The sequence below is a fragment of the Mirounga leonina genome, unplaced genomic scaffold (assembly GCF_011800145.1).
Source record: "Mirounga leonina isolate KUSES-001 unplaced genomic scaffold, KU_Mleo_1.0 Mir_173, whole genome shotgun sequence".
Taxonomy (NCBI): Eukaryota; Metazoa; Chordata; class Mammalia; order Carnivora; family Phocidae; genus Mirounga; species Mirounga leonina.
In genome coordinates, this window is record NW_023270447.1 from 17958425 (window position 1) to 17984425 (window position 26001).

A 26001-nucleotide genomic window follows, 5' to 3' on the forward strand; every position below is an offset into this window, starting at 1 on the left:
GTCAGGTCATGCTCCCAGGGTCCTGGGATCAAGCCCCATATCAAGCCCCATATCGAGCCCCATATCAGGCTCCCTGCTCAGTGGGGAGCCTACTTCTCCCTCTGCCTCTTCCCTCTGGCTTGTGCTCTCTCTCTCAAATAAATAAATAAAATCTAAAAAAAAAAAAAAAGAGCTATAGTTGAATGGGTATGACTACCACTTTAATTCTAGCTATGTTTCATGAAGGTTTCACCACCATTTTAGCCACTAGTTGATCATATTTTTAAAATGGCTGTCATGTAGCTATTTCAAAAAAATTATATTGATTATAAAAACAAATGAAGTCAAGAAAACTTTTTCTCTTTCTCTCTATAATACACACTCACTTTGAATTTTTACTTTAGATGGTATTATAAAGGGGCCTGAATCATGTTACACTTCAAGAGTCCAAAATGTTAAAATATATGAAATGGATACACATGATTTAGACATAATTGCAACTTGAGAATAATGAAACAAAAATAATTTACAGATTTAAAGACTACATAGTTAAATAAAAATGTAAACATTCAATGCTATCACATATGCATCTAAGAACTGTATAAGTTCCTATAGAAACTTACATCATAATATTTACTATTATTTTGCTCAAATTTAACATCATCCAAACCATAGGTAACATTCTCTTTAAACTAAATTTCAATATAAATTTTGCAAACAGAATCAGCAGAGAATCTTACATAACCTGACAGAAAAAAACAAGTATTATTTGTTAGAGATTCTAAATATTTTAAGGCAGATAGGTATTTGTTTTAAAAGTTAAAAACTCAACAGGGGCTGTTTTTGATACACTTTTATATATATTTCATTTTTAAACAAGAAGGGGCTATCTCTTGGATTTTCACTGCTTAGACAGGGCCTATAATACATAGCAGACAATTATTTATAAAATGAATAGCATCTGGGAATTTATTCAATTCACATGAACATTTAGAGAAGACTTCAGATCCAAAATTATAAAATTTCCTGTAAATTATACCATTTAGAAAATGAACATATAGCTATTAAAAATATATGTGAAAATTGTTTAATCATTTTAGAGCAGTCAAAATACAATATAAGATTGGTATCTTGGTGTTTGAAAGCAATCATTTTACCATATGCATTTTAATCTTTTAGATCACTCATTTTAAGTTGATGGTTAATAAGTTTTAATCAAAGTTGTTTTCAAACATTGTCATAATGTCACTTTGAAGAGTCATATCAATGGTACCAGCCATCTGTAGAAAGAAGGAAAAAAAATTCAATGTTACTTTAAAAAAATTTATGCCTTCATTAGAACTGTATAAAAATGATCACAACATTTGGAACAGATTATATAACATGAACACAATTTATTTAACATAACGAGTTTATGTAATTTTCTATTTCTCTTCAAATACTGATTTTTGTTAAATTATTGTTCATGTGATAAATAAAACTTAAAACTTACAAGAACACTAAGAACAAGTTTAACTTCTCCAAATAAGAGAGAAAACTCTCAGTGTTGACAGAATATTAATACGGACATGAACTGAGATTATATTGTTTCATTTATCTCTACAACCAACATAACACTAGACACATAAAATTATTTTCTGAATGGTCCAGTATCTCTAACTATTTGAGGAAACTATAATATGTAACATTAAAGCTACAGGCTTTCCTGGATTCTGCCACTTACTGTGTAACCTAGGGCAAATTATTTAACCAAGTTTATTTTATATATAGGTATTTATGAAAATCAAACCAAATTGCATGTATAACACTCAGTACAACATTGTTCATTAAATGCTAAAAAGGCATTAAAAATAAGCTAAAGTAAACAAAAGTCTAATTAAGACAAAGGAAATAGGGGTGCCTGGGTGTCTCAGTTGGTTAAGCGTCTGCCTTCGGCTCAGGTCATGATCTCAGGGTCCTGGGATCAAGCCCCAAGTCGGGCTCCCTGCTCGGTGAGGAGTCTGCTTCTCCCTCTCCCTCTCTCTCTGCCCCTCCCGCCCCCCTGCTCACTCTCTTACCCTCTCAGATAAATAAATAAAATCTAAAATAAATAAATAAGGCAAAGGAAATAAATGTTTCTTATATTCTGAAGCCTTCTCTAAATGTTCATGTGATGGCATCCAAAATGACCCCAGCTATAATTTTTAAAAATGTTTTTTGCGGTACCTCAGTGGTGCACAGTTGGTTAAGCATCCGACTCTTGGTTTAGCCTCAGGTCATGATCTCAGTGTTGTGAGATTGAACCCTACTTTGGGTTCCGCGCTGAGTGTGGAGTTGGCTTGGAATTCCCTCTCCTTCTCCCTCTGCTCCCCTCCTTGCTAAAATAAGTAAATCTTTAAAAATTGTTCATTTTTTTAAATCAGTAAATAGTAACAGCCCAGAGCTGTAGGTAAATGTGCCAATCTGCAACCAATTAGTTCACTTCCTGGATGAGAATCAGTATTCCCATTGGCTATGTGGGAGATGATTTGAAATTATGACTTATCTACCAAAAGGATATTAAAAAGTTAAGTGTGACTCTTGTAAGCTACAAATATTGCTTTAAATATGCCACAGAAATAAAAGGATAAATTCTTAAATCATAACCCAGGCTACTTTCCTAATGCCAACTCAGGATGCCAAATGTCTAGCCCAGAGAATTCCCCAAAGTTCTATTTTAACCCTCCAATATGAGAGTTGGATACACTGTCCTCATGTAAATATCATGTGATATATTCCTGTAAGTATCCAGACATACTGCAAAATCCTAATAATATGTAATGAAACTTGTTTTTATTTTAAAAGTACTTTATTTCAGACTGTCTTCCATCTTGACTAAAATCTGTATGTGTGGGATAATTATTGATATGGAACTGTTATTCTCTACACCAACTAACCTTTGATACCATGATTTACATAACTAACACTCCCTGCAGCTATCATCATAACCTAATATATATACCTCAACCATTCAAATTTAGGATTGAATACTTGGTCAAGGGAACTGGCATGAGGTGAATTCATGGAAGCTCTGCTAGGTGTCAAGTTATTATCTTTTTCGAGAATAGATCTATAAATTAGCAGCAACATAAGAGTTTGTGTTGTCAAAAATGATAGTAGGCAGATCCAAGATCAGGTTGTTTATTATCAAAGCTGCTAGATACAGTGTTAGTTACATTTCAGTGGATTCCAGGTCTAGACAAGTTCCAGAAAAGTGCTTAGGATATTAGAAATTATATTGGGTTACCTCACTGGGTTGTTAGGTAGCAAGTAAGTTGCTGAGAAATCACTTATGGGTGCCTGAAGTGAGGCCCTTGTGAGAACCAACAGGAAAAATTCCTAAGTCACTAGAGAAAATACTTCTAGCTAAGTACTAATGAAAAATTATGAGCTCCTAAAAAAATACAAGAAATATATAAAAAAGTTAAATTAAAATGTTTAAGTTTAGTTATTTAAACCTTTAGAAATTTCTGTAAGACCACATTGTTGTAAACTCTACCACATGTTACAACACTGCCAAATGCAGTTTATTTCTACCTTAGTATTACAAAATAAGAAGCTGACAAAACTTTTGTACATTATTCCTTAGTAAATTCATTTGTATTATAATCAATATACAGCCAAAGTCAATGGCTTTTTTCTTCTCAAACTACATTCCTGAATGTCCCATGAATTCCTGCATCTTTCCCAGGATCACAAAAATATCCAGGACCCAAGAAGGTAAAACTCAACATCTGGCATCAATGATTACCATATAAAGAAGCAGAAAAACATTTCCATAAAGAGACCAATCAATCAACTGAAACAACCTGGAGCTGACAGAGATCACAGAATTAGCAGAAGCCCACTGAAATAGGTTATAATTGTATTTCATTTGTTCAAAAACTTAATAGAAATACAAAAAACATTTTTAAAAGACTCAAATTGAACTTTTAAAGATGGCAGCTACAATGTCTTAGATGAAAAATACACTGGATGGAATTAACAGCAGATTAGACATTGAAGATTAGTGAATTGAAGTAAAATGAAAAGAAGAAAAAATTGTTTTGTTATTTTATTTATTTATTTGAGAGAGAGAGCGAACATGAGCGAGCAGAGGGAGCAGAAGGAGAATGACAATCCCAAGCAGACTCCCTGCTGATTGCAGAGCCTAACACAGGGCTTGATCCCACAATCTGTGAGATCATGACCTTAGCCAAAATCACGAGGTTGGACACCTAACCAAGTGGGTCACCCAGGCACCCTGAGAAAAAAAATTTGTTTAAATTAAGAGCATCAGTGTGGGACAACTTCAAGTGACCTAATAAGTGATTGCTCAAAGGAGGAAAAGAGGAAAAAGAAAAAATATGAAGAAATAATGGCCAAAAATTTTCCAAGCTTGATGGAAACTATAAACACACATTTCCAATAATAAGCCCGACAAAGTACAAAAACAACAGACAAAAACCCAGTGATGAATAAAACTTAAAAGCAGCCAGACGAAAGGCATGTTTTATACAAAACAAAGATACCAAATTTCTTACTGTAAACAAAGCAAGCAAGAAGCTAGTGAAGAACATCTTTAAAGTACTGAAAGAAAAAACACTAACAATCTAGAATTCTACATCCAGTAAAAAGTATATTTAAAAAAATAAAGGCAAGGGCGCCTGGGTGGCTCAGTTGGTTAAGCGACTGCCTTCGGCTCAGGTCATGATCCTGGAGTCCCGGGATCGAGTCCCGCATCGGGCTCCCTGCTCGGCGGGGAGCCTGCTTCTCCCTCTGACCCTCCCCCCTCTCATGTGCTCTCTGTCTCTCTCATTCTCTCTGTCTCAGATAAATAAATAAAATCTTTAAAAAAAAAAAAAATAAAGGCAAGTTTAAAACACAAAAACCTGCACACAAGTGTTTACTGTAATTGCTGTAAGCTGGAAGCAACCAAGATGTCTATCAATAGGTGAATGGATAAACAGTCATACATCCATATACTGGGAGTATTTATTCAGACAAAAAGAAATGAGCTATCAAACTACAAAAAGACACAGAGGAACCTTAAATGCATATTACTAAAGTGAAAGAAACCAATCTGAAACAGCTATATATTGTATGATTCCAACTATATGACATTCTGGAAAAGGCAAAACTATGGAGATAATAAACAGACGAGTGGTTAGAAGGGATTAATAGGAGGTATACAGGGGACTTTTAAGAAAGGGAAATTATTCTGATGGCATTGTAATTGATTGATCTATGTCATTACATATTTGTCAAACCCATAAAAAGCACAACACAAAGAGTGAACCCTAAAGTAAACTATGGATTTTGCTTGATAGAAACTAAGGTTGACAGTGATGTTATCAATGTGGTGTCAATACTGGTTCATGGATCGTGGGATGCTGATAGTGTATAAGGTTATTCGTTGATGGGGGCATGGGAGGAGTATGTGGAACTCTTTGTATTTCGGGCTCAATTTTGCTGTGAATCTAAAATGTTCTAAAAGATAAAGTCTATTACTGATATATAAAATAAAGTTATTTTCAGATATACAAAAGCTGAAAGAATTCATCATCAACTGACCCACACTACAAGAAATGTTAAAAGTCCTTTAGGAGAAAGGAAAATTAATACCATTTGGAAATCTGGATCTAAATGAATGAAGAGTACTGGAAATGGTAACTACATAGGTAAATATAAAATTTTAATTTATTTAGAACTTTTTAAAAAAGATTTTATTTATTTGAGGGTGGGGGGAGTGAGAGCACAAGTAGGGGGGAAGGGCAGAGGGAGTGGGAGAAGACTCCCCACTGAGCAGGGTGCCTAATGCAGGGCTTGATCCCAGGACCCCGGGATCATGACCTGAAGGCAGATGCTTAACCATCTGAGCCACCCAGGTGCCCCTAAAATTTTTAAAAAGATAATTTGACTACTTAAACATTAGCATGTAAGCTGGGAGGGGAGAAATGGAAGTACACCGCTGTAAGGTTATTCTACCAAATGCAAAGTGGTATAGCATTACTCACAGGAACACTGTGTTAAGCTAAAGTGTATATTACAAACCCTAAAGCAACCATCAAATAACAAAGTGTTACTGATAATAAGCCAATGAAGCAAATAAAATAGAATCATAAAAATACATGATTAGAAGAATGTAGGAAAAAAAGAGCTAACAAGAACAAACAGAAAAGAAATAAGATGTTGCACTTAAACTTAACCTATCAATAATCATATTGAATGTAGTCAGTCTAAAGACTTGTATAAAAGGCAGAGATTGGATTTAAAAAAACAAAAAAAGCAAGACCTCACCACATGTTGCCTATATGAAACTCACTTTAAATATCAAAATGCAGATAGGTTAAAAGTAAAAGGAGGAAAACATTTTTTACACCATGCCAATATAAGTCATACAAAAGGTGAAACGGATATGTTTCTGAGTAAATTTCAGAGTAAATAATATCATCAAGAATCAAGAAGATCATTTTGTAATGAAAAGGGGATTAATCAAGAGGACATAAAAATCCTAAATGTTTAGATATCTAACAATACACTTTCAAAATAGATGAAATAAAACTGACAGAATTACAAGGATAAAAAGACAAATTTACAACTATATAATCATAGATGGCAATGCCCCCTCTCAATATTTGATAGAATAAGCAGGCAGAACATCAGCAAGAATATAGATAGGAGTCTTGAACAACACTATCAACCAACTTGGCCTGTTTTTACTCAACAGCAGAATACACATTCTTCTCACGTGCACACAGAATATTTACCAATGTAGACCATAATGTGGACCATTAAAAAAGTCTTAATGAATTTAAGATGTTATATAGTTTTGACTACACTGGAATTCAATTAGAAATCACTAACAGAAATTACTAGCCAGAAAATTCCCAAATATTTGGAAACTAATATACTTCTAAATAATCCATGGATGAAAGAATCAATTCTAGTTTTTAAACATTATTTTCTGTATATCAAGACTCTTAAACATGTCAGTTTTTTTTCCTTTCCAATTTAAGATATAATTGACTTATAATACAAGTCAACTTCTTTACCTAGTGTTCAACTAAAACACCGACCTGGGATAGATGGCATAACTTTTGGCCACAATTTATCAATAGTTTATGGATTTTTCAAGAGTTAATAACAGTACGTGATAAACCACTCTACTTACGTGCCAATAATGTTCCTTTGTGTTTATTACTACGTGTAAATTCATTCCATCTTCACAACAGGTATTATTATTCCCACTTTACAGACAAGGAAATTGAGGCACAGAGAGGTTAAATAAATTGCCCAAGCCCAAAAGTCTAGTAAATGGCAGAACTAGGATTTGAACCTACATAGTCTAGTAGCTCCATGACCATACATTATGATTACACTCTGTGTCTCTAACTTATAAAATATTTTAGGCTCTGATTTTAGAATTCAATACTCACTAAAGATGTAAATCCACAGTCACTGAAAACTACCCTGAATGTATCTTTGAACCTGTAGAAGATACTGCTCTGTTAAATCTTTCCTTAGATTTAGTAAACTAATATTTACTTACTGCTTCTCTCCTCCTCCGCTCTTGCTCTTTCTCCCTCGCTAAATTACGGCCTTTGAGAAGCCAGAGTTTGTATTTATCTTGAGCTTCCGAAGACTGCTGATGTTCTTTCTGTTCTTCTCCAAGGTACTGGTTTTGTGTCTTATTTGAAAAAGATTCTTGAGTAAAGCCAAGGTCCCTTAAAGAAACAGTATAGCTCACAGTAGGTTTCAAGTTCCTTAAAAGTTTTCATTACAAAGATATGTTAAATTACAAATATAAAGCAATGTTTTAGACCCCCTTTTTCATAGGTTATGATGTCAAATTTTGCAAAGGCAATCTATATTAACAAAGAGAATGTTATGGAAACTAACCAGGGTGTACTACTATATTCTTTCACACAGAATGGAAACAAGACATTTCTGGAAAATAATGATATCATTACGATTTAGTTATATTAGTATCTTTAATAGCTTAATCACTTGATAATTTCTATTCTCTTCAAAGTAGATGTTACTTGTCAGTTAAAAAATCAATAAAAATGTACTTTTTGCAATTGTAATTGGCTTTGTGTTCTACTAAATGGCTAAATCATGATCACTTGACAAAAAAGAAATATATTTAAAATTACATGTCTACCATAGGGAATGGAGATTGCTACACATAATCAATGCAAGCAGACATGAATGAATATTTGAATAAATAAAAGGAAGCTGAGGGGTGCCTAGCTCAGTCGGTTAAGCATCTGCCTTTAGCTTAGGTCATGATCCCAGGGTCCTGGGATCGAGCCCCGTATTGGGCTCCCTGCTCAGTGGGGAGTCTGCTTCTCCCTATGCCCCTCACCCTGTTCTTGTGTGTGCGTTCTCTCTCTCAAATAAATAAATAAAAATCTTTAAAAATAAAATAGAAATAAATAAAAGGAAATTGATAAATGAAAAAAAAAAAAAAAAAAAGACTATCTCCCAGCCTCTAATCCAGTAAATTACAGACCTCTGATTTTCTTGACATATTTTTGGTTCCTTTGTATTCTGTTCCAGATGTTTCCGTATTAGTTCCTGTGTTCGAGCTTTTACTTCTTTTTCTATTGCTGCTTTTCTAAATTGGTTGAAGAGCTCATCTGAGGATTTCAGTACACCAGATGTTTTGACTGGTTTGCCTAAACTTTTCCAAGAGTCTGCATTCTTGATCTTTATATCCTAAAAAAATATTTGATTTAGTTTGTGTCTACAGATGTCAACCACATTTTGGAAGGAAAACAGTATTTTTTGATACAGTAATAGATCAAATTAAGATTCTAAGGCCTTCATATAATTTTATTAAATTATGAAAAATATGAAAATATGATAACAGATAAACTAAACTCATTAATCATCTAAGACCAAATTAAAATAGAATGCTTACCAATTATTTCAATTTAATGTACATATACAGTTGACCATTGAACAACATGGGGATTAGGGGTGCTGACACCTGCATAGTCAAAAGTCCATGTATAACTTCTGACTCCCTGAAAAAACTACTAACAGCCTACTGTTGACTGGAGGCCTTAACCAGTAACACTAGCAGTCGATTAACACATATTTTCTGTTATATGTATTATATACTGTATTCTTATAATAAAGTAAGCTAGAGAAGAGAAAACGTTCCTGAGAAAATTGTAATGAAGAGAAAATATATTTACAATACTGTATTGTATCGAAAAAGCTGACTTATTATAAGTGGACCCAACAGTTCAAACCTGTGTTGTTCAAGGGTCAACTCTAACACAGAGTATGAGAATCTGCAAGGAATATAAAACTAAGTAAACCAGTCATGTAAGAAAAGATATTTATGGTCCCATACGAAAAATAAACCAAATATACAAATCATTAATAAGAGGCAAAGAAAGATAATGTCATAAGAATGGCACAGTATTTGTTGGGAACCCTCTGACATACCTTTGTCTTTCCTTTCTTAAAAAATTAACTGACTGTGACCACTCTTCTTAAATGAGTTCTATCATGATCTAGATCCATGCAACCCAATAGAAATATATGTAGTTTAAAATTTTCCAGTACAGAGGTGACTGGGTGGCTTGGTTGGTTGAGTGTTCAACTCTTGGGTTTCAGCTCAGGTCATGATCTCAGGGTCGTGGGATCGAGCCCTGAGTCAGGCTCTGTGCTCCCTGAGTCTGCTTGAGAGTCTCTCTCTCCCTGTGCCCCACCTCCCCTCCCCTGCACTCATGCGCACACACTCGCATGCACTCTCTCTCAAGTGAATAAATAAATCTTTAAAAAATAAAAAATAAAATTTTCCAGTACAGGGATTATATCTGGAAGAAGGCAGAGTAGGAGGATCCTAAGCTCACCTTGCCACATGGATACAAATAGATAACATACACATCAGTGTAAATAACCCAGAAAATGACCTCAAAGACTGGCAGAACAGACTCTACCCAGCTAAATATAGAGAAGAGGCCACAGTAGGGTAGGAAGGGCCAAGAGATGGTGGGGAACTAAACAGACCCATTGGACTCTCTGTGGGACTGTCTGTGGGAGGGAGGAATGCTGAGCATGGGCAGGGGAAAGAAATAGACACCCTAGGCACCAGGAAGATGAACCACAATATTTGGCTTTCAAAACCAGAGAGGCAGAATCTCATAAGTTCTTATAATCAGCAGGTCTTTAACACTTGGAACATTAAAACTCAGAGGTCTCTGTGGGAGAACTGGGAGAGTACAGTCCAAGTCCTTAAAGATGAGTACAACAAACAGCACTGTGGAGATACAGCAATAGAAGCACCAGTTTGAACACCTGGTGTGTGTATATATATATATATATATATGGGAGGGAGATTTGTTTACTCATCACAGAGTGTGTGCTTGAGATGAGTTAGAGGGGCAGGAATCAATGACAGACTTTCCCAGGAACAAAGGAGTTGGTCTGTACCATTTCCCCTCCCCTCACCCCCAGCTTATTCACCGGAACCAGCATGACCACAACATTCTCCACATAACTTGCTAACACCCCTCGCTCTGCCCCCATTCTTCTGCAAAGCTGCACCCTAAAACCCAGCTTGCCTTGATCCCAGTCCAGTGAACTTATGTGGCTCTTGGTGGCACCATGCCCTGCCTTGCATTCTCCTGTGTACCTGCCCCCTCCAATATGCCCTTGGCAGAAGACAATACAAAGTGATGCCACAAGCCTGGCAGGGTGCAAGCAGCCCTGACAGAGACCAGTACCACTCCAAAGTGACCACTACCCTGGGGAGAGGGGAAAATAAACACACACACACACCAGTCCAACTGCAGCCCCAGCCATGGGCTGGGGCCAGACATCTAGTCTGGCTGCAGGACCCAACCACCAATGAAAGCTGGGCAAAACAAGAGAAATCACCCAGCAGTTCTATGCTACTGCCTCTATGGCAAATGCCTGGTCTGACTAAACTCAAACCTGAGGCAACCGAAGACTCGCTCACTAACAAACTGGAACCAAATCCTGCCTACAACAGGCAAAGTGAGCCATTGCAGATAACTGGACTGAAGGCAAATGTCACTTAGCCATAACTGTAGGCCCTATATAATGCATATAGGAGGCACCCCTGAAATGCCAGTTTCTGGTGAACAGGGGACACTGCACTGCAGAGCACTACAGGACCTCTTTTTCAAAAGCCCATTACTTTCAAGTGAAGGAGATGTAGCTGACTTTCATAATACAAAGAAACAGACAGAATTAGACAAAATGAGAAGAAAGAGGAATATGTCCCAAATGAAAGAACAGGACATAGGAAGAGACCTAAAATGAAACAGGTAAGTAATATGATTGATTGAGCATTTAAAGTATTGGTCATAAAGATACTCACTGGATTTCAGACAAGAGTGAAAGACCTCAGTGAAACCATTAAGAAAGAGAGAGAAAACTTAAAAAAAGGAACCAACCAGAGAAGAGGAACTCAGTAAGTGAAATTAAAAATAAACTAGAAGGAAGAAATAGTAGGCTAGGGGAATCAAAAGAACAGATCAGCAACCTGGAGGATAGAGTGATGGAAAACAATCAAGCTGAAAAGGAGAGAGACAAAAGAAAAAAAAAATAGTAATAATAAAAGATGAAACGAGACTTAAGGAACTCAGCAATACCACCAAGCATAATAAAGAATAATAAAGAGACAGAGAAGTGGGGAGAAAATTTATTTGAAGAAATATAATTGAAGAAATAATAACTGAAAACTTCCCAAATATGGGGAAGGAACCAGAAATCCAGATCCAGGAGGCACAGGGAGCCCCCAACAAAATCAATCCAATGAGGTCCATACCAAGACACACAGTAATTAAAATTGCTTTTAAAAGCTTCAGGAGAAAAGAAAACATGCAAGAGAAAACCCCATAAGGATATCAGCTAATTTTTCAGCAGAAACTATATAGTCAAGAAGAAAGTGGCATGATATATTTGACATGCTGAAAGAAAAAAAAATCTGCAATCAAGAATACTCTATCCAGCAAGCCTATCATTCAGAAAAAGGAGAGTTTCCCAAAGAAAAGTTAAAGGAATTCATCACCACTAAACCAGCCCTGTGAGAAATATTAAAAGGGACTCTTTTAGTGGAAGGAAGACTGTAAGTAGGAGTAAAAAAAAATAGGAAGCACAAAAGCAGTCAAATTAAGTATAGCTATAAAAATCAGTCAAGGGATTCACAAAATAAAAGGATATAAGGTATGACACCATATACCTAAAACTTAGTGTTGTGGGGGGGGGGTGGAGAGGAGTAAAGAACAGGTTCAGCCTAAAGGACCATCAACTTAATATACACTGCTATATGTATAAGATGTTATATACAAACCTCATAGTAATGAAAAGTTAAAAACCAGTGATAGATATGCAAAAAAATAAAGAGAAGAGAATCCAAGTCTATCCCTAAAGAAAGCCAGCAACCATGTGAGAAGAGAACAAGAAAAATCAGGAACAGGGAAGACCTACAAAAATAACCATAAGACAAGCAACAAAATGGCATTAAGGCCATACCTATCAATAATTACTTTGAATGAAAATGGACTAAATGCTCCAATCAAAAGACAAAGGGTGATGGAATGGATAAAGGAGCAAGACTCACCAATACGCTGTCTCCAAGAGATTAATTTCATACTAAAGACACATGCAGATTGAAAGTGAAAGGATGGAAAATCATTTATCATGGAAATGGAAGAGAAAGGAAAGTCAGGGGATCAATACTTGTATTGGACAAAACAAACTTTATTTTTTTTAATTTTTTAAAATTTAGTGTGGTATATTTCTTGCAATAGATTCCTATACAGCAGTGGTTCTCAAAATGTGATCCATGGAGCTCATGTTCTCTCTCTCTCTGTGTCTCAAATGAATAAATAAAATCTTTAAAAAAAAAAAAATGTGATCCATGGATCCTTAAAGGTCCTGAGACATTTTTAGGGGGTCCACAAGATCAAAACTGTTTCCATAATAATACTGAGACATTATTCACACCGTTTTCACTGTGTTGACATTTGCCCTCATGGTACAAAAGTAATGGTGGGTAAAACTGCTGGTCATGAAAACATCGCAATTAGTTACCTCAAACTGTACAAATAGTCATTAGTCATCGTATTCTTTACTGCCACACATTTTCAGTGTGAAAAAAAATCCACTGTACTTAATATTCCTGTTGAAGCTATAGTTATTTCATTAAATGTCTATGCTGTAATGCCCCTCTTTTATTTTTTAATTTTTAATTTAAAATTTTTTAATTAACAAATAATGTATTATTTGTTTCAGGGGTACTGGTCTGGGATTCATCACTCCTACACAATACACAGCACTCACCACAACACATACCCCCCAAAATCCATCATCCAGCCCCCCTATCCCTCCCACCCGCCCTCCACTCCCGCAACCCTCTGTTTCCTGAGACCAAGAGTCTCTTATGGTTTATCTTCCCCCTCTGGTTTCATCTTGTTTTATTTTTTCCTCTCTTCCCCTTTGATCCTGTTTTGTTTCTTAAATTCCACATAGGAGTGAGATCATACGATAATTGTCTTTCTCTGACTTATTTCACTTAGTATAATACCCTCTAGTTCCATCCACATCATTGCAAATGGCAAGATTTCTTTTTTTTTTTTTTGATGGCTGAGTAATATTCCATGGTATACATATACCACACCTTCTGAATCCATTCATCTGTTGATGGACATCTGGGCTTTTTCCATAGTTTGGCTATTGTGGACATTGCTGTTATAAACATTGGGGTGCAGGTGCACCTTTGGATTACCACATTTGTATCTTTGGGGTAAATACCCAGTAGTGCAATTGCTAGGCCATAGGGTAGCTCTATTTTCAACTTTTTGAGGAACCTCCATACTGTTTTCCAGACTGGCTGCACCAGTTTGCATTCCCACCAACAGTGTAAGAGGGTTCCCCTTTCTCTGCATCCTTACCAACATCTGTCATTTCCTGACTTGTTAATTTTAGCCATTCTGACTGGTGTGAGGGGGTATCTCATTGTGGTTTTGATTTGTATTTCCCTGATGCCGAGTGATGTTGAGCACCTTTTCATGTGACTGTTGGTCATTTGGATGTCTTATTTGCAGAAATGTCTGTTCATGTCTTCTGTCCATTTCTTGATTGGATTATTTGTTCTTTGGGTATTGAGCTAAAGTTCTTTATAAATTTTGGATACTAGCTCTTTATCTGATATGCCATTTGCACATATCTTCTCCCATTCCGTAGGTTTCCTTTTAGTTTTGTTGACTGTTACCTTTGCTGTGCAGAAGCTTTTTATCTTCATGAAGTCCCAATAGCCCAACAGTTCATTTTTGCCTTTGCTTCCCTTGCCTTTGGTGATGTTTCCAGGAAGAAGTTACTGTGACTGAGGTCGAACAGGTTGCTGCCTGTGTTCTCCTCAAGGACTTTGATGGATTCCTGTCTCACATTTAAGTGTTTCATCCATTTTGAGTCTATTTTTGTGTATGGTGTCAGGAAATGGTCCAGTTTCATTCTTCTGCATGTGGCTGTCCAATTTTCCCAATATCATTTGTTGAAGAGACTTTTTCCAGTGGATATTCTTTCCTGCCTTGTCGAAGATGAGCTGACCATAGAGTTGAGGGGCCATTTCTGAGGTTCTCTATTCTGTTCCACTGATGTGTCTGTTTTTATGCCAGTGCCATGTTGACTTGATGATTACAGCTTTGTAATAGAGCTTGAAGTCCAGAATTGTGATGCCACCGGCTGTGGTTTTCTTTTTCACCATTCCTTTGGCTATTTGGGATCTTTTCTGGTTCCATACAAATCTTAGGATTATTTGTTCCAGCTCTGTGAAAAGAATTGATGGTATTTTGATAGGGATTGACTGAATGAATAGATTGCTCTAGGTAGCATAGACATTTTTGTGTGTGTGTGTAATTTTCAAAATATTTTTTATTATAATCTTTTTTTATTATGTTCAGTTAGCCAACATATAGTACATCATTAGTACTGTGTTGAACAGCAGTGGTGATAGTGGACATCCCTGCTGTGTTCCTGACCTTAGGGGAAAAGCTGTCGGTTTTTCCCCATTGACAAGAATATTTGCTGTGGGTTTTTCATAGATGGCTTTTAAGAAAGGATGCTGTACTTTGTCAAATGCTTTTTCTGCACCTATTGAGAGGATGATATGGTTCTTGTCCTTTCTTTTATTAATGTAGTGTATCACATTGATTGATTTGCAGATGTTGACCCAACCTTGCAGCCCAGGAATAAATCGCACTTGGTCGTGGTGAATAATCCTTATAATGTACTATTGGATCCTACTGGCTAGTATTTTGGTGAGAATTTTTGCATCCATGTTCATCAGGGATATTGGTCTATAATTCTCCTTTTTGGTGGGGCCTTTGTCTGGTTTGGGGATCAAGGTAATGCTGGCCTTATAAAATGAGTTTGGAAGTTTTCTTTCCATTTCTATTTTTTGAAACAGTATCAGAAGAAAAGGTATTATTAATTCTTCTTTAAATGTTTGGTAGAATTCCCCTGGGAAGCCATCTGGCCCTGGGCTCTTGTTTGTTGGGAGATTTTTGATTACTGCTTCAGTATCCTTGCTGGTTACTGGTGGACAAAACAGACTTTAAAACAAAGACTGAAACAAGAGACAAAGGACACTATATAATCATAAAGGGAACAATTCAACAAGAAGATATAACAATTGTACATATTTATGCACCCAACATGGGAGCACCCAAATACATACAGCAGCTAATAACAAAATAATCAATAGCAATACAACATAGTAGGGGACTTTAACACCCCACTTACATCAAGGATAGATCATCCAAACACAAAATCAACAAGGAAACAATGGCTTTGAATTACACATTGGATCAGATGGAGCCAACAAGATATATTCAAACATTCCATCTTAAACCAGCAGAATATACATTCTTTTCAAGTGCAAACACAGCACTCTCCAGTACAGATCACATGTTAGGCCACAGAATAAATCTCAACAAATTCAAAAAGATCAAAGTCATGTCCTACATCTTTCCTGACCAAAACATTATGAAACTAGCAGTCAACCACAAGAAAAAATCTGGAAAGAACACAAATACATGGAGGTTAAACATCATGCTACTAAACAATCAACGTGTCTACCAAGAAATCAGAGGAAATCAAAAAATGTGTAGAGACAAATGAAAATGAAAACACAATGGTCCAAAATCTTTGGGATGCTAAGAGGGAAGTTTTTAGCAATACAGGCCTACTTCCAGATGCACAAGAAATCTCAGACAACCTAACCTTACACCTAAAGAAGCTAGAAAAATAACGACAAACAAAGCCTAAAGTCAGCAGAAGGAAGGAAATGATAAAGATTAGAGGAGAAATAAATGAAATAGAAACTTTTCCCCTAAGATCAGGAAAAAGACAAGGATGTCCACTCTCACCACTTGTATTCAACATAGTTGGAAAGTCCTAGTTGTAACAATCAGACGAGAGAAAGAAATAAAAGGCATCGCCATTGGTAAGGAAGTAAAACATTCACTATTTGCAGATGACATGATACTATATTTAGAAAACCCCAAATACTTCACAAAAAAACCCTACTAGAACCGATAAATGAATTCAGTAAAGTCACAGGGTACAATAAAATCAATATACAAATAAAACTCAATATACAGAAATCCATTGCATTTCTATACACTAATAATGAAGTAGCAGAAAGAGAAACTAAGAAAACAATCCCATTTACAATTGCACCAAAAATAGTAAGACATATTAGGAATAAACTTAACCAAGGAGGTGAAAGACGTGTACTCTAAGAAGTATAAAATACTGATAAAAGAAACTGAAGATGACACAAACAAATAGAAAGGTAGTTCATGCTCATGAATTGGAAGGAAATATATTGTTAAAATGTCCACACTACCCAAAGCAATCTATAGATTTAATGCAATCCCTATGAAATATTAACAGCATTTTCCACAGAGCTAGAAAAATAATCCTAAAATTTGTATGGAACCAGGGGTGCCTGGGTGGCTCAGTCGGTTAAGCACCTGCCTTCAGCTCAGGTCACAATCCTGGAGTCCCAGAATCGAGCCCCTCATTGAGCTCCCTGCTCAGCAGGAAGTCGGCTTCTCCCTCTGCCCCTCACTCCACTCCTGCTCTCTCTCTCTTTCCCTCTCTTGCTCTCAAATAAATAAAATCTTTATAAAAAAAATTTGTAGGGAACCAAAAAGATCCCAAATACCCAAAGCAATCTTGGACAAGAAGAACGAAACTGAGAGTATCACAATCCCAGGTTTCAAGATATACCATTAAGCTACAGCAATTATTAAAACAGTATGGTGCTGGCACAAAAACAGACACAATGATCAATAGAACAGAATATAGAGCCCAGAAATAAACCAATGATTAATCTTTGACAAAGGAGGCAAGAACATGCAATGGGAGAAAGACAGTCTCTTCAACAAATGGTGTTGGGAGAACTGGACCACTTTCTTACACTATACACAAAAAATAAACTCCCAAAATGGATTAAAGACCTAAATGTGAAACCTGAAACCATAAAAATCCTTGGCAAGAGCATAGGCAGTGATTTCTCTAACATCAGCCGCAGAAACATTTTTCTAGAGATGTCTCCTGAGGCAAGGGAAACTAAAGCAAAAATAAACTATTGGAACTATACAAAAAATAAAAAGCTTCTGCACAGTAAAGGAAACAGTCAACAAAACTAAAAGACAACCTACTGAATAGAAGATATTTGAAAATGACATATCCAGTAAAGGGTCAGTATCCAAAATATATAAAGAACTTACACAACTCAAATCCAAAAAACCCCTAAAAGGGACAGAAGATATGAACAGACATTTCTCCAAAGAAGACATCCAGATGGCCAACAGACACATGAAAAGATCCTCAACAGCACTCATCATCAGTAACATGCAAATCAAAACCACAATGAGATATCACCTCATATCTGTCAGAAGTGCTAAAATCAAAAACACCAGAAACAACAAATGCTGGTGAGGAATAGAGAAAAAGGGATCCTTGTGTACTATTTTTGGCAGAGATGCAAACTGGTACAGCCACTGTGTAAAACAGTATGAAGGGTCCTCGAAAAAATAAAAAACAGAACTACTCTATATTCCAGCAATTCCATTACTGGGTATTTGCCCAAAGAGTATGAAACACTGATTCCAAAAGATGAATGTACCCCTGTTTTTACTGCAGCATTATTTACAATAGCCAAGTAGTGAAAGCAACCCAAATGTCCACTGATAAATGGATGGATAAAGAGGTGATATATATATTATATATAATATTCCATTATAGATATGTTATATATATCTATTATATATATATATATATATCATATGTGAAATCACTCATATGTGGAATTTAAGAAACAAAACAAAGAAAAAAAGAGACAAACCATAAAAACAGACTCAACTATTGAGAACAAGCAGATGATTACTAGAAGGGAGGTGGATGGGGGGATGGGTAAAATACCTGAGGGAGATTAAGAGTACACTTATCATGATGAACACTGAATAATGTGAATTGTTGAATCACTACATTGTACACCTGAAACTAATAGCAACATGTATGTTAACTATACTGGAATTAAAAGTAAAAAAAAAAAAAAAATCTGCCAGTACATTAAAAAGTTAAAAAAAAGTGTAACATTTTATGTATTTGCCCAAATATACCCGAAGCATTATTATTTCAATATGAACTAAGTGTAAAGTTTGAAGATAATTTTATATTTTTTATAAATCTTCCAAATTGGTGTTTATTTTATATTTATAGCACATCTCAATTTGAAAGCTAAATTGATTAGAAACAATTGATTTACAATCACATTTCATAAAATGTAAGTTGAAAAAGTAGATATGCACAATCAAGCTATTATTCCAAACATACTTAAGTTTTCCAGTAACTCAACTGAGTATCAGTTTTGAAAGTTGATTTAAAAATAAGGTTTAAAACTCAGTTCCTCAGTTGCACAAGCCGCATTTCAAGGGCTCCATAACCATATGTGGTTAGTGGCTACCATATTGGACATTGGACAATGCAAAGTCTAGAAGGTCCTTCTAAGAGTTAAACTGCCACATTCTCCAGTACAGATCATGTGTTATACCATAAAACAAGTCTGAATAAATGTAAGAGATCTGAAATTATATCAAGCATTATTCCTGACCACAATAATAGGAAACTAGAAATCAATTACAAGATTAAAACTGGAAAATTCACAAATATGGACATTAAACAACATGCTACTACTGAACAACCAATGGCTCAAGGAAGAAATAAAAAAACTAAGTATCTTGAGACAAATGAAAATGGAAATACTACATACCAAAATATATGAGATAGCAAAAGCAGTTCAAGAGGGAACTTTACAGTGATAAATGCATACATCATGAAACAAGAAAGATCTCACATAACCTAACTTTATACCTCAAGGAACTAGAAAAAGAAGAACAAAGCCCAAAGTTAGTAAAAGGAAGAAAATAACAAAGATCAGGGCAGAAATAGTTATCTAAGACAACAGAAAAGATCAATGAAACTAAAAGCTGATTTTTTGAAAAGATAAAAAAAAAAATAGACAAACCTTTAGCTAGACTCACCAAGAGAAAGAGGATTCAAATAAGTAGAATCATCAATGAAAGAGATATTACAACTGATACCACAGAAATACAAAGATAAGAGACTAATATGAACCATTATATGTCAATGAAATGAACCTGGAAGAAATGGATCAATTCCTAGAAACATACAATCTCCCAAGACTGAATGATGATGAAACAGAAAATCTGAACAGACTGATTACTAGTGAGGACACTAAGTCAGTAATCAAAAGCCTCCAAAACACCAAAAATCCAAGAACAGATGGCTTCACATTTAAAGACTATCAATCCTTCTCAAACTCTCCCCAAAAAGAGGACAGGAACTCTTCCAAATCCATTTTATAGCCAGCATTACCCTGATACCAAAACCAGGTAAGGACACAAGAAAATTATAGGCCAATATCCCTGATGAACATAGATATAAAAGTCCTCAATAAAACATTAGCAAACCCAATTCAACAATACATTAAAGGGATCATACACTACAATCAAATAGGATTTACTCCAGGGATGCAAGGATGGTTCAACATCCACCAATCAACACAATATACCACATTAATAAAATGAAGAATAAGAATCATATGATTATCTCAATTGATACAGAAAATGCATGTGACAAAATTTATTTATTTGAAAGAGGGGGGAAGGGCAGAGGGAGAGAGAAACCAAGCAGACTCCGTGCCAAGCACAGAGCCCAATGTGGGGCTTGATCCCATGACCCTGAGATCACAACCTGAGCCAAACCCAAGAGTCAGACGCTTAACCAACTGTGCCGCCCAGGTGCCTCAACAGCTGTTTTTATATGATAAAAACTCCCAGTAAAGTGGGCATAGAGGTAAGGTATCTCACATAATAAAAGCTATATATGACAAGACTCACAGCTAATAACATACTCAACAGTGAAAAGATGAAAGCTTTTCCTCTAAGATCACGAACAAAATAAGGATGCCCACTCTTGCCAATTCTATTCAACACAGTATTTTAAGTCCTAATAAGAGCAATTTGGCAGGAAAAATAAATAAAAAGGACTCAAATCAGAAAGAAGTAAAACTGTGAGTATTTACAGATTACATGATAGTATATATAGAACCTTATAGGCAGGCTCAACAACAATAATAAAACCCTATTAGAACTATTAAGTTCAGTAGAGTACAGTAATAACAATAGTATGGTATTGATCTAAAAATAGATACATAGTTCACTAGAACAGAATAGAGCCCAGAAATAAAATCACACAAATTTGGTCCATTAATGTACAACAAAGGAGTGAGGAGTATAGAATGGGCAAAGGACAGTCTCTTCAAAAAATGGTGTTGGGAAAACTGGACAGCCACATGCTTCTGTATAACAAAGGAAAACAACATAAAGGTCGCCTCCTGGAGAAAATATTTGCAAATCATGTATCTGATAATAGGTTAATATCCAAAATACAATCTTGCATAAAGAACTCATACAACTACAACTCAATAGCTAAACAAACAAACAAACAAACAAACAAACAAAACCAATCTGTTTAAAAAATAGGCAGAGGATCTGAACATTTTTCCAAAGAAAATATACAAATGGACAACAGGTCCATGAAAAGGTGCTCAACATCACTAGTCACCAGAAAAATACATAACAAAACCACAATGAGGTATCACCTCACACCTGTCAGAATGGCTATCATCAAGAAGACAAGAGATAACAAGTGTTGGTAAGGACGTAGAGAAAAGGGAATCCTTGCATACTATTGATGGGAGTATAAACTGGTATGTCTACTACTGAAAACAGTATGGAAGTTCCTCAAAAAGTTAAATTAAAAATAGCATAAAAAAGAAGGAAATCTTGCCACTTGTAACAACATGGGTTGACTTTGAAGGCATTATGCTAAGTGAAATAAATCAAACAGAAAGATAAATAACGTGTGATTTCCACTTATATGTGGAATCTAAACAAACAAACGAAACCAAACTCAGAACAGATTCGTGGCTGCCAGAGGAGGGTGGTGAGGAGTGGGGAAATTGGGTGAAGTGCGTCAAAAGGTACAAACTTCAGTTATAAAATAAGTAAGTCCCGCAGGGGTAATGTATAGCATGGTGACTATAGTTAATAATACTGAATTATATTTGAAAGTTGCTAACAGAATAGACCTTAAGTCTGCATTGCAAGAAAGACAATTTGTAACTGTTTGGCACTAGACTTATCGTGGTGATCATTTCACAATACAAATATTGAATCATTATATATAGATACTGAATCATTATGTTGTACATATGAAAACTAACATGTTGTATGTTAATTATATCTCAATTAAAAAAAAAGTTAACCTGCCTATCTGTGTAAGGAAAGAAGAGGATTATACAATACCTAAACATCCTCTGTTGAAATTTTTTTTTGATAATTTTCTCCTTAATAAGTATGCTTAATTGCTCTTTTCATATATTTCCATGAAATACTAGGGAAAAATTTGTCAAGGGTCCCAGATAAAGCATAAGAAAATTTATGACTAGATACACTCATGGGTCTTTAACTTCTGTCCCGAAGTATTAAAAGGAGTCAGACATCACCTAGTGGTCAGCTAATATATTACCAATAAAACCTATTTTGTTCTTACTCATGGAATAGGCTAAATACCAGTTGCAGAATTCATATGACTACTCAGCCATTTAAAGCATCTCATCTTCAGATAGAGGTCTGAAACAACCATGGTAATACCTGACAGTATATTAAATGGGGAATAAAGGAAGGATGAAAACTGGTCACTAGCTTTGTGCCTAAAATTTCTACTTAATTGCAGTGAAATTTTGGCAGATTCTAAGATAGTAAACTTCATATGTGGGTTTGGAGTATAGGACAGTTTTTCAGGTATCACAAAGAATAAGAAGACTAGAAAGGTGGAGATGAGAATGGCAAGTATTCCTCATTGAAGAATGAATATAATTAAAGGTATTACTAGTGTATCTGGGGAGAAATGAATAGTTCAGTTGCAATTAGTTACAAGGCATCTAGTTAAGACTGAAAAGCTAGTTTGGGGTCATATAATATAAAGGTGTTTAATGTTCATTCTGTAGTCAAATTTAGAAACCAGTGGCGGTTTCATACAGATGAGTAAAATCATCAGAGGAACACATCAAGAGGAACATAAGAATGCTTAAAGTGGAATGGATCAGAATAAGGAGGGTCTCGGGGTGCCTGGGTGGCTCAGTCATTAAGCGTCTGCCTTCTGCTCAGGTCATGATCCCAGGGTCCTCGGACTGAGCCCCACACTGGGCTCCCTTCTCCACGGGAAGCCTGCTTCTCCCTCTCCCACACCCCCTGCTTGTGTTCCCTCTCTCACTGTGTCTATCTCTGTGAAAAAATAAATAAAATCTTTTTTTTTTTTAAAGATTTTATTTATTTATTTGAGAGAGAGAATGAGATAGAGAGAGAGCATGAGAAGGGGGAGGGTCAGAAGGAGAAGCAGACTCCCTGCTGAGCAGGGAGCCCAATGTGGGACTCGATCCTGGGACTCCAGGATCATGACCTGAGCCGAAGGCAGTCGCTTAACCAACTGAGCCACCCAGGAGCCCAAAATAAATAAAATCTTAAAAAAAAAAAAAAAAAAAAGAATAGGAGGGTCTCAAGTCGGACCAGTTAAATGTTAAAAAGAGCTCAGATTAAAGGCAGTAAGTACTGGTTTATGAGGTGGAAATAGAGAAGGAGACATATTGGAAGTAAAACTCAAAGAACATAGCAACTCCTTGGCTGCAGGACACGGAGAAGTCATCAAAAATATTTAAGAATTATAGGAGGCCAGGACTAGACATACATATTTGAGTCATTTGCAGAGAGACCAAAACTGAAATCACCATAGTGAATGTTCAGTCAGATAAAGAAGTAGTAGAACATCCTGGTTTCTCCCCCATCAAGACTTTGGGAAGGATGCAACCATTTTAGCGGTCATTGGTTCCTCTGACAGGGCCAACAACAGAGATAGAGGAGAAGCTAGATGCTAGGCACAACTGAGGCACTGGTTCTCCCCTGGGGGTGATTCCCCTAGGCCCAGGGAAGACATACCTAGATGCTTTTGGTTGTCACATGGGGGTGGGAGAAAGGGTGCTACTAGCATCCAGTGGTGCAGAGGTTAAGGGTCCTGTTCAGCAGTTTACAATGCGCAGCCCTACCCCTGACACAGACTTATCCAAGCCCAAAATGTTAATAGTGCTAAACCAGAGAAACCCTGGTTTAAGATGTAAATGGGTAGTGGGAAATTAAGACAGAAAGGAATAACAGAGACCACAGAGATGGCAGGAGACCTCCACAATAAATCTGCTGAATACAAGAGAACTAAGAACAGAGATGAGTTTGTTTTGGTAATAAGAGAGATCTTTTCCTGAGGCTGAAGAGAAGAATGGCAAAGCCAGGGTTTCTTAGTAAAAAGACAAGGCGTTGAATGTTTGTTCAAATTTTTTGTTTTAGTCCCAGCTCTTATTTGGGCAAGATACTTGAACCACCTGAGCTCTAGTTTATGCACATAGACTAATACTCAAAAATCTCTTCTAGCACTGATATTCCATAACCTCTCTTCTCAATAGGAGGTAACACTGCTGATAGTGAGGGAGCAATGGTGGGAAATATTAAGAATGGAAACTGTTGTGAAGAGAACAAGCCACACAGTCCTACTCCTTCTTAAGCTTTCATTTCAACATTTTAGTTTCTGCTACATGCTAGGCATTAGAAATAAACAAAGTAGACATGTCACTTTTACCTATGGCACAAACTGCAACAGTATGACATATACTAGATGTTTTGCTGCTTATTTTACCCTTTTGGAAATTTTCTTATTCTTTTCAAACTTTATTTTGGGTCAGTCAAAATTATAAAGAGTTTTGATAAGTTAGAAACAAAGATTATAGTTAAAGCCAAATATTTAAGAAATTCTGTGGCACTATTCTTTCCATCGTAAAGGAGATGGGCAACACTTTTGTTATTAAAGCAAAAACCGGTAAAATAAAAAATTAATGTTGGATATCAGAAAAAAACACTTTTTAAAAAGATTTTATTTATTTGAAAGAGAAACAGAGAAAAGTGCACACAAGAGCACAAGTGGGGGAACAGAGGCAGAGGGAGAAGCAGACTCCCCGCTGAGCAGGGAGCCCGACGCGGGACTTAATCCCAGGATGCTGGGATCATGACCTGAGTCCTAGGCAGATGCTTAACCGACTGAGCCACCCAGGTGCCCCAGAAAAGGCACTTTTTAATATGATTCTTATGAATAACAAAATACCCAAATTCAACATAATTTTTTTTTTTTAAGATTTTATTTATTTATTTGAGAGAGAGAAGGAGAGACAGAGAGCACAAGAGGGAAGAGGGTCAGAGGGAGAAGCAGACACCCCGCTGAGCAGGGAGCCCGATACGGGACTCGATCCCGGGACTCCAGGATCTTGACCTGAGCCGAAGGCAGTCGCTTAACCAACTGAGCCACCCAGGCGCCCCAACATAATTTTTGATGACAATAATTATTAGTACATTATCTAAGAAAATTAAAAATTCTAAGAAAACACAAGGACCAAATCAGTATGCTCCTTATGGTGAAAATGGTACATATTCCTAAGTGTGCCCAAACACTTTGGAATAGTAAAAGTTGTCCTCTGAAGTACTTCCAAGGAAAAAAGAAAGGAAGGAAGGAAGAGAGGGAAGATGGAAGAGAGGAAGGGAGGGAGAGAAAAGGGAAGGATATATAAACATCTCTTCACAGTAAGTTTCTGAGAATGACTCAAATGCCTAGAAGAATGCCTGATATATCTAGCGCATCCCAAACATCTATAATATTTGTTGAAAGAATGATCAATGTGTAGTTTGAGAGTAAGTGCACAAAAGACTCCATTAGGAAATCCCCCATAACAAATTCTAGAAGACAGCTTTATGACATGCTTTAAAATCAGGATAGCTGGCACATACCAGCATTACAGAACTTACAATTAAACATAAGCATGGGAACTGATGGTAGAAGGGAGAGGGAAGATGTTGCTCACAAGTAACATTTTTTTTTAAAATAGGCCAAAAAAAATATTTCTTTATTAAATAGGCTTAGAGATCCAAAATCTCATTTAGGTTAAGCCTTAAAATACCCCTTGTGCCACCTCCATATTCAATTTTAAATCCCTTCAAGATCTGTGAGGAAAAAATAACATCACTCTTACCTTCTGCACAGGTACTTGACATTCAGATTCTAACACCACTGTGTCATTATCACCAGACTGATGCGTCACAGTTAGGCCGTTCAAATGTTGTTCAGAATCACCTAGATGCACACATTTTTAGAACAGTATAATCAATATATTCATATTGTTTGTCCATAATTTGACCTTTTCTCCCATCCTGCCCCCGCCCCCAGGTCAGAAACTATGAAAACAAAATGATTAATTTTTTTATGTTGTTTTAACTTTGGAAT

At 36.1% G+C, this 26001-nt stretch overlaps 1 protein-coding gene across 1 annotated transcript in view; it reads right to left on the bottom strand.

The window, feature by feature from the left end:
- Positions 1-1190: 1190 nt before the first annotated feature.
- Positions 1191-26001, bottom strand: part of BRDT (bromodomain testis associated) — a 68557-nt gene continuing 43746 nt past the window's right edge. Inside the window, exons 16-19 of the mRNA XM_035020141.1 lie at positions 25751-25851; positions 8495-8700; positions 7529-7703; positions 1191-1259 (exon numbers count right to left, since the gene is read on the bottom strand). Of these exons, the coding sequence (XP_034876032.1) occupies positions 1191-1259; positions 7529-7703; positions 8495-8700; positions 25751-25851 (551 nt within the window). The remainder of the gene's footprint in view (positions 1260-7528; positions 7704-8494; positions 8701-25750; positions 25852-26001) is intronic.